At 31.1% G+C, this 9291-nt stretch overlaps 1 protein-coding gene across 2 annotated transcripts in view; it reads right to left on the minus strand.

The window, feature by feature from the left end:
• The window catches only part of LOC106465331 (C-terminal-binding protein-like), a 60439-nt gene that overhangs the window by 3148 nt on the left and 48000 nt on the right, over nt 1–9291 (minus strand). For both annotated transcript variants that reach the window (XM_013925545.2, XM_022393194.1), the window contains 6 exons: nt 7915–8090; nt 7428–7585; nt 4170–4314; nt 2093–2299; nt 986–1210; nt 333–464 (listed from right to left, as the gene is read on the minus strand). In XM_013925545.2, coding sequence (XP_013780999.1) covers nt 333–464; nt 986–1210; nt 2093–2299; nt 4170–4314; nt 7428–7585; nt 7915–7963 — 916 coding nt within the window. In that variant the 5' untranslated portion in view covers nt 7964–8090. The remainder of the gene's footprint in view (nt 1–332; nt 465–985; nt 1211–2092; nt 2300–4169; nt 4315–7427; nt 7586–7914; nt 8091–9291) is intronic.

Consider the following 9291-nt stretch of genomic DNA (forward strand, 5'->3'; position numbering starts at 1 on the left):
TACACAGAAAGATTGTATAAAGCTGGCTATCAATTTTCTTTTTCAAACTTCAAAACAGTTATTATGTGAAACCTGCTGGCTATTAACTAAGTGAACAGAATACAAATCAGTACAAACAGAAAAATTAAGACCACCAAGAATCCAACTGTTACAAATATCAATAAAACAAAGCAATATTAGGCCACAGTTTCTCAACCACAAGTCTGTCACAACCATCTTGCTGTCCCACTCCCTTTGAGAAACAGTTTTAAACAACATAATCTTTTCCTACTTTTATGCTTATTAAATACTGAATAATCATATAAAATACCTTTTACTTAACTTAAACCTACCACTAACTGCATTGAAAGGCTCGTTTTCGTGAACATCTAAAGCAGCTGCTCGAATCCGACCATCTTTTAAAGCAGAAGCAAGTGCGGCTTCATCCACAAGTCCTCCTCTTGCTGTGTTAACTAGAAAGGCACCTACAAATATCGAAACTATTATAATATCATAAAAGTTAGTCTTTACTACATAAACAGATAAAAACAAGTTCAAAAAAGAAGCTTCTTGGCAGTATTACACATGCTGGTAATTGTGAACAGTCGAGTTAACTGACAAAATAAACTATTTTTCCATTGATTTGATAGCAAATGTACATCTTTTAACTGAATTTTTACATTAAGGATAAAACTACCGAATCTTGTATTTATTTTCATTCTGTTTTTAGCTTTGAATTTTTAATCAATACTTGATAGAAGTTCTTAGCAAAATCTTCGTACATTTACGTTATAAAAGCTTGTGAATGGGAAAATAAATTATCATCAAGTGCATAAAAAATAAGAAAATTTCAACATTTCTAATATTTTTTAATCTTATTTTACCGATTTCTAGATATATACCATTTCATAAGACAGTTAGCAAATAACTTTCCCAATAATTTACTTTCTACAAGACGGTGCAGGAATAACAGCATAAAAAGTACGTAAGCCTAAAAGTACCTTACCCGGCCTCATTTGTTTTATGGTGTACTCATTAATCAGGTGGTGGTTGTGCTCATTTAAAGTGCAGTGAAGTGAAACACAGTCGCTTTGAAACAAGAGGTCCTGGAGTGTGTAAACTCGGCTTAAGCCGTAGGATCGTTCTATGCCATCAGGAAGGTATGGATCATAGAAGGTGACATTAAACCCAAATGCTTTGGCTCGTAATGCTACTGCCGTACCGACTCGGCCTAAGATCACAAACATAGGATATATTAGAATTCAAATGTAGTGTACAGCAAATTTAATTAAAAAAAAGGTTCAAGCTAAGTTATAGTAAGCCCAAAATCTTAAAATAAAACGAAACTTTACCAGTGAAACTGCTCATATATTCTTTAAAAAATTATGTATGAACAATCATCATATATCTACATCAAAACTGCCAAAATTCAAATATTTCACACCTGTTGATACTGGTATTAATAATTTTGGTTCATAAATACATAAGTTTTTGAGGAAAGCACTTCTTTCCCAGTTATTGTACAATACTCTGCAATGTGTTTTAATTTGTTTTTTTTAACAATCCCTGCTAATAGTAACTTTTCAAACCATTTCAAACAACTGTCACTTAATTAATTGTTTGCAAGATTGAGAATTTCATAGCTGTGTGAAATAAGGTTCCATAAAAAATGAAATATATAAGAATAATATAAAGACATATAATTAATAAATATTTGTGAATACTAAAACAAAAAGAAAGAAAATATCAGGTTTAATTGAAAAATATCCTCACACAAATATACGAGTTTAAGTTTGTTTACACAAAACATTTTATACATATATTTAAATAAAACTATAAAGTCTGTTTTTTTACAAAAGTTGTATAAAAAAAACAACAACCTGAAGTATATTTCTACATGAATATGTTAATGAAAGGTTGCAACTTAAAACCACAGAGAAAAGTTATATAATGGGTCCCAAATGAGTTTGACGAAAGAACAAAAACGTTAAAAATGTTTCGTTTCTTTAACACTAAAAGGTGTGACACTTAATACTATAAAAAAAAAGGATGTAAAGTCTTAGAGTAGCTTCCATACAGAAACGGCTATAGCCTTATACTGCACTACTCTTACCTAACCCTACAATACCCAGCGTGTCTCCCCTGATTCGTGCACAGCCTTGTGCTGCCTCTCGAACCTGTTCCGGTCCCTGAAACTTTTTTCCCTCCCTCAACATATTTGCCAACCAATAAGTTCGCCTGTAAAGATTGAGTACGAGGCACAACGTAGTGTCAGCAACTTCTTCTACTCCGTAACCAGGAACGTTACTCACTGCTATGCCTGAAATCGAAACAAAAATAAACACACTTATAAACCATAAAAAATATCTAAAAAAAAGTATGATTAAAAATAAATTGGAATAAAGATTATACTTTTGACAGATGAATTAGTTTGTTTTCAGGATGAGAAAGAGAATGTTATGGACCTGAATAACTTTTTAATAACCCTTAATCTTCTGGACTAAAGTCATTACCAAGATCTCATGAGGGTCTGTGAGACAGGTTATGGATGTTACATGAAACTGCATCACCTTCTGACTTGTGAAGAGGATTCATTGCTTCCATGGCTTCAATTCCACTTCAATTTCTATATTCCATGTATAATAAATATAATTTGAACTTTTGCAGTTCCTTGGAGATTTTACTCAAAAAAAAAACATTTTGCAAAAATACCTAATCATATGACACACTCAGAGTGGCTTCCTTTCTTACTATTGAATAGTATAGAAGGCATGTAAAATGTGTGGGAAAAGTTAAACCCTGAAAAACACTACATACAAGTTGTTCCAAGCTCCGCACAAGAGTGTAGATCGGTAGTTCTCATGTTTTCGATCTCGGCAAACCACAGTTGGGTCTATACACTATGCTACTGCTACCTATCTGTACTTATACAATCTTTCCACGGACCACTGATTGGTGTACCTTATTTTAAGACCATTCTAAGCTAGATATTGTTCCAAAACTTCTATTAGTATCAACATCACCTAATTCTAAATTCTCATCCTCCTTTAATGTTATGTACAAAGTCAGTTAGGTACTAACAAGTTGATTTATAGCTTCTTCACAGCACAAGAAGCTTATTTTTATTGAAATATTTACAGGTTATTATTTCTTATGACATGTTTAAAATAACATGTTACACAAGATGGCTAAAGTGAACACACATTCTGTTTGTGGGAAATGATGTTTCTTCTGATGTGATGCTTTTACAAAAACTGTAAAGATATTAATTATTAGAAGGATGTAGGCTTACAATGTATACCAGGTTTTTTGGTTGGTTTTGAATTTCGTGGAAAGCTGCACGAGGGCTATCTGTGCAAGCCTTCCCTAATTTAGCAGTGAAAGACTAGAGGGAAGGCAGTTAATCATCATCACTTTCCACCAACTCTTTGGCTATTCTTTTACCAACGAACAGTGGGATTAACCATTATATTATAATGCCCCTACAGATGAAAGAGCAAGCATATCTGGTGGGACAGGATTTCGAACCCGCGACCCTCAGATTACGCCCTAACCACCTGGCCATGCCGGCCTTAGTGTATACCAATTAATAATACTGAATGCATTACAAAAACATACCTACTTCCTCATTGTTTTTATTTCAGTTACAAGCAACCCTTTGAAGGTGTTTCAATCTAGGGACAAACTGATAATTCTTTTGTATCAATTCATATTTACCATGTCTACAAAAATAAAAATATTACTCCGTGGTTACTGACCTTTAATAAATTATTTTTAAATATTTCTTTTTTCAATTTTAAAACTACATTTAGAAAATTTATGGTACAATTAAAGGTTATTGAAATGCTGAAACTGAGATTGAAAATTATGTCACTGAAATTTAATTCAAATAGGCTAAGCTACGAGACTGAATTTATTATAGCTTACCCGTTTCTTTGTATACACTGTATAATTAGACTTGCAAGGTACTTTAATTCTATATAGTGTATACAAGTTATGTCTAATATCTTGATTCATCACTTGCAAATTAACAATTTTAATATTTCTTTTACCTAACTTGACCCCTAACCCTTTAAAAAAAGGGCAATGTGTATGGTCATCTATTAAGATTACTGACAAGTCAGTGATACAAAATATTTCAAAATAAATTACTAAAAATAAAATCTTTAACACAAATTAATTCCGCTTACCAAGTTCACCTGCTGCCTTGATGTCGATATTATCTACACCAGAACCAATACGAACTATAATGCGCAAAGCTTTGAATTTTTCAAGATCTTCTTTAGCTAGTGTGATAGTATGCCACATGAGGGCACCCACTGCTTCATTCAGAACCTGTAAAAAATAAATAGAAAATTCCTAAACTCTGAGACAGATAATTATTTGATTTACAAACATTTCAATATAGCTTGTATAAACAAAAAATATCACACTTGTTGTAATTTGAATTTTGAATGCGCGGAACAGAAGCATCATTAGTATAACTGTACAGAAATGTAACCACTGAAGTCAGAACAGAAACCGAAAATCATTTTATTCTTGTGCTGAAAATTTTAGATAAAATACTAATGTTAATTATAAAAGGTTATTTTCAGTAGGAGAAAAAAAAGGAAAACCAGATATTCTGGTGAAGAATATAAGTATTCAGTACAAATTATAGATAGTCTTTCACTAGGATCTGCTTATGTTACCAAGAAAATGGGGTGGCAATTACACACTAGTCAAATTAAGCAAGCTGCCTGGTTTTCAAGTTTTTATTTAGTTCTTAAAAACACATCTGACAAGAGGAAAACTGATGGATACTTAGATTTGTACAAAAAATAATATATTTAGTTAATCAGGTTGGAACTCGTAAGTTAACTGCAATGTCGTATCTCACAAAAGCTTTCCAGGAACACTGACTAAAAATTTTATGAACCAGCTTAAAATTTCATAACAGCATGGTTCAACAAAAGAATATTAAAAATAGTTTTATCAATTCTAATCAACTAAGAACATTTTAAAAGAGTAAAGTTATCTGTATATTTTTATATAACTTTTAATATCAGTTTAAGTTGCATCTTCTTTACAAAACTATTCTATCTACAATTCAAATTAATGGAACTAAGGTGCAAAATTTTAGCTTTACGTTATGAAGTTACTCACTGGAAAAATAAGGATTTGAAAAAACATTATTCAGAATTACCTCTACAAGCATAAGACACGTACACCTATGTATGAATATAACTAAAATTTAAAAACTGTTCTTTAGTAATAAATAACTGTGCACCAGTACTGACCCTCTTTTTCAGCTCTAGTAAAATGCAAGTCTAAAACCTACAATTACTTCACAACATAGAGATTATAATTAATCAAATATCATCAAGAAATCTTTATATAAGGAACTGCATAATCAAGAGAACAAAAAACACTAAATTATGTAGCTACATAAATTAATTCGTTAAGACAATGTGGCCAGCTATTTCTGATATAACTGTGAAGGTATGAGATGTAGATGTATAATTCTAAGAACGTACGAGTGTATTAGATCAATCTTACGCTACATCGCATGTTTTACACATTACTAATCCACAGTTAATTTCACTTAAATAAAATTGAATATTTATTTTTACTTTTTTTTTAAGATATTAGTAAAATCTCAATATAGATTATGAAAATTTCAGTACTGAAATTGGGATTTTAATTTCTAGTGATAACTTACCGTGTAATCTACCAATCACATTTTGAGGCTGGAGAGAAGAATGTTGTAATAAAAGACTCAATTTTGAACATCAAATTTTTTTCCCCTTCAGTAAATATTTACAAAGTAATGTAAAGCTGTCTAAATGTACAAGATCATATACAAACACAAAGTTCACATCTGAACTATAATTTATTTAAAGTGCTTCAGTAAAGCTTTTCTTACAACCAGTTTCATTTATATGTCAATATTCAGGTAGGCCTATATATCATAACATTAAATTCTATATCTGTTACAACATTAGTCTTCTTTCTGTACGAAAAGGTTCAATAATATTTTCATATATACGCATGCAGAAATGCACACACGTATTAACACCTTAAACCCGAGCGGACACTGACAGCATCCATCTGCAGATCCCCATTGGACAGAGAAAGCATCCGATAAAATTTATGTCTCTTTGGCTGAAAACTAATCCAAACCATGTTATTGTCCACAAAATGAAGAAAATTCAACTTTTATATGGTTTGGTAATAATTATTACGGAATCACGAAAATAATTCAAGCAAAACATGCATAAAATTACAGGTTTAAAGATTTAATAAATATAACTTGAATGTAAACACAGCTCAATGTATCTCATCTATGTAAGAATTACTTGCTAAAAATAAACATAATTTTATCAGGCTTAGGTTAACTGTATTTGACACAAATATATTTTTTTTACTGCATTCTAGACAATGTAGACTGAGCTCTCCTAAGTAATATCCTTCAAAATGTATGTATCTGTGAACTATTATTCAATGTATATTAATCAAATTACACCTGTCACACTACATACTTTTAGGTTAACTTGTCCTTGAAACGTTTTGGTGACTAGTCAGATGTTGCTTGACTACATCAGGGCATAAAACTGCTAATTGATATGCAGCTTGTGGCTTCTTTCCAAAATGTAGTTTGCTTTCACATATCTCAACATTACACTTTTTGTGGTACAAATACATAGGACTATTAGCCATTGAGCAGCTTTATATGGGAAAGAAAACTTGTATGATTTGCAACACTCATTTCAGTTTTCTTAGTTGTAAACAACAAATAAAGTTTTTAAGTTTTTCCTAAGTTACTTGTTTTCTAACTGTGAAGGTGGAGAATAACTACAAAAATATGTACTTTATTAAAGATAGTACATTTTTTTTATGACTTTAATGTGTTTTTAAGATACTATTCAAACTTTTTATCTTTTCAATGTGCTCATTCTGAGCATAACTTTAGGACTAGAGAGTTAACTCTGAAAATCATTTTTACTGTTTCTTGAAATTAGATAAAAAGGATCAATAAAGAATAATTTAAATGTTCGAGGTGATTTGTTATGAACTCGTAACATTGAAAAACATAAAATTCTCAACAGAACTTTAATAAACAGTTTGATATAGTATCTATAATATCTTCATTATTAAACTATTTGAAGATTAGATATTCTCTAGATTGGTATAGAACTCTGTGTGTGTGTGTGTGTGTGTGTGTGTGTGTGCATCTGTCAGTCAACATGAGCTTATTACTGCATAAAATAAAAAACTCTAAAGCAATGCTGCAATTTTATGTCTAATAATTAGTCTTACTTGTATACCAGATGAAACATCCAACCAATCCATTAAAACTAAAACATCAATGCCACACCTTTTTACTCTCTTTCTAAGGGAACATCTCTTTAGTTGTATACTGTAAGATTTAGTAAATGGTTCGTGCTAAGCGTTGCTAAACTTAGTACCTTTTCGTGAATCTCCTGGGTGGACTGTGCATCACAAAATGCCACTGTTGCCACATCCTTCAAGATGGGCATCTCCACAGAACAGTCTCGGCCATCCAAGAGTGCCACAAGAGGCCTGGTGTGCAGGGGGCCATTGGCTATAGGACCACGTGCACCTACTGAAAAGTCACACAAATAGACACGGAATTTAAGAATATGCAAGAACTACAAATTATATTTTTAAAGCTTTGTTCAAATTAAACTCATTCAGTAAACTGGATCGATATGTTTTTACATTAAGTACTTATAAGATTAAGTTTTCAAACATCAAAACAAAATAAAAGAATATCAAGTATTAAAGATAATAAACACACAAAATCTTTTAGCAAATTGTTGGAATGAATACTTTTATTCAAAACGTTTACTTTCCAAGATTCTCAATTACTAATATTTTCTTGTGCAGTTGAGTAAAAAAAATAACGTGTCAAACGAGTTTACATATACTAACTTGGAGGATTATCCATACGTGGCCTTTTAAGAGGTTTCTTTTTATCCATATGTGGGGACCAGGCGTTGGCAGGCGGGCCACCCTGCGGTGAGATTCCCAGTTGCAAATCAATGGTTGCGGTTTGAGTTGGCCTCTTTTCCTTATCAAAGACTGTCACAATGAACAGTTACCTGAAGCTGGGTTGATGAAATATTACACTAAAATTAATCCATTCACATAACATTTACACAACTATTTCATTAACAAAACTCAAAAATTCAACCAGTGTTTAATATATTCTGAAGTAAGAGCAAAATGTTATTCCAAATAAGAGTTTAAAAAATAAGGGGGATAATTTTAAGATTTTGGGTGATAGAAAAAGAAAGGCCATAAGTTGTGGAAGAGATGTAAAAAGAATTATATATATATTGATCATTGTTTTGTTACTGAAGCCATGCCACTATGGTGCTGTTGTCAACAAGACAGAAATGATGAAGAATGAGGGAAGTATTTTAGGGGCCTTGATTAAGGTAAAAGGAAAAAAAAATTAGTAATTTTTTTAAAAAATATTCACTCCACCCCCCAATTCAAAATCAGAAAGACCATAAGATACCATGAAATTCTTTAAGTATAAGAAAGATCTTCAAGAATTATTTGTCTCTTGAATTAATAAAATAAAAACCAGACAAAATCACAGTTTGAAAAATAATTTCCAAGACTGCTTGACATTCAGTTAACAGTATATAAACAGCTTTAGTAGCTTGACTATGAAGGTAGGATGAAATGTTATTATTCATGGGGTTTATTGAAATTCGTTCTCATTGCTTGATTTGTAAAAATCTACTTCTATTATAAAGGTAAGTTTTAAACTATTTTAAAAATAGAGTGTAAATTAAGTTAAACATTTTCCAGTTTGTCTTAAAACAAACTTTACACTACCAAAGAAGTAAAAATTACCTGGCTTATGAAACAAGAATACTTCACAATTTCATTTCAGATATTTAATAATAATAATAATAATAAATAAATAAAAAAAAGAAAAAGAAGAAAAAAGAAGAGACCGTGTATTTTTAGTTTGTTTTTTCATAATTATACTGCTCTTTGTCAATCTTGTCTTGTTCCATTGTAAATAAATGATACAACCAAAAAGATATAGTTTGTTGTGAAGATTTTTATTTTAATGAAGGAAATGTCTGGTCACTTTTTTTTAAACATACATAGTTAATATTCCTACAAAATTGTTTTATAATAAACATGCGGACGAAAAATCTCTACAACTGTCGTAGACCAGAAATGTACAAATGGACCAAAAACATTCAAAATAACTTTCATGAGTTACTCTTAAGTTAGAATATTGTTTACGGAGAAAGAGAGGCCAATAAGTACACTCAGAATTGC

Source organism: Limulus polyphemus, unplaced genomic scaffold, assembly GCF_000517525.1.
Source record: "Limulus polyphemus unplaced genomic scaffold, Limulus_polyphemus-2.1.2 Scaffold1911, whole genome shotgun sequence".
NCBI lineage: Eukaryota > Metazoa > Arthropoda > Merostomata > Xiphosura > Limulidae > Limulus > Limulus polyphemus.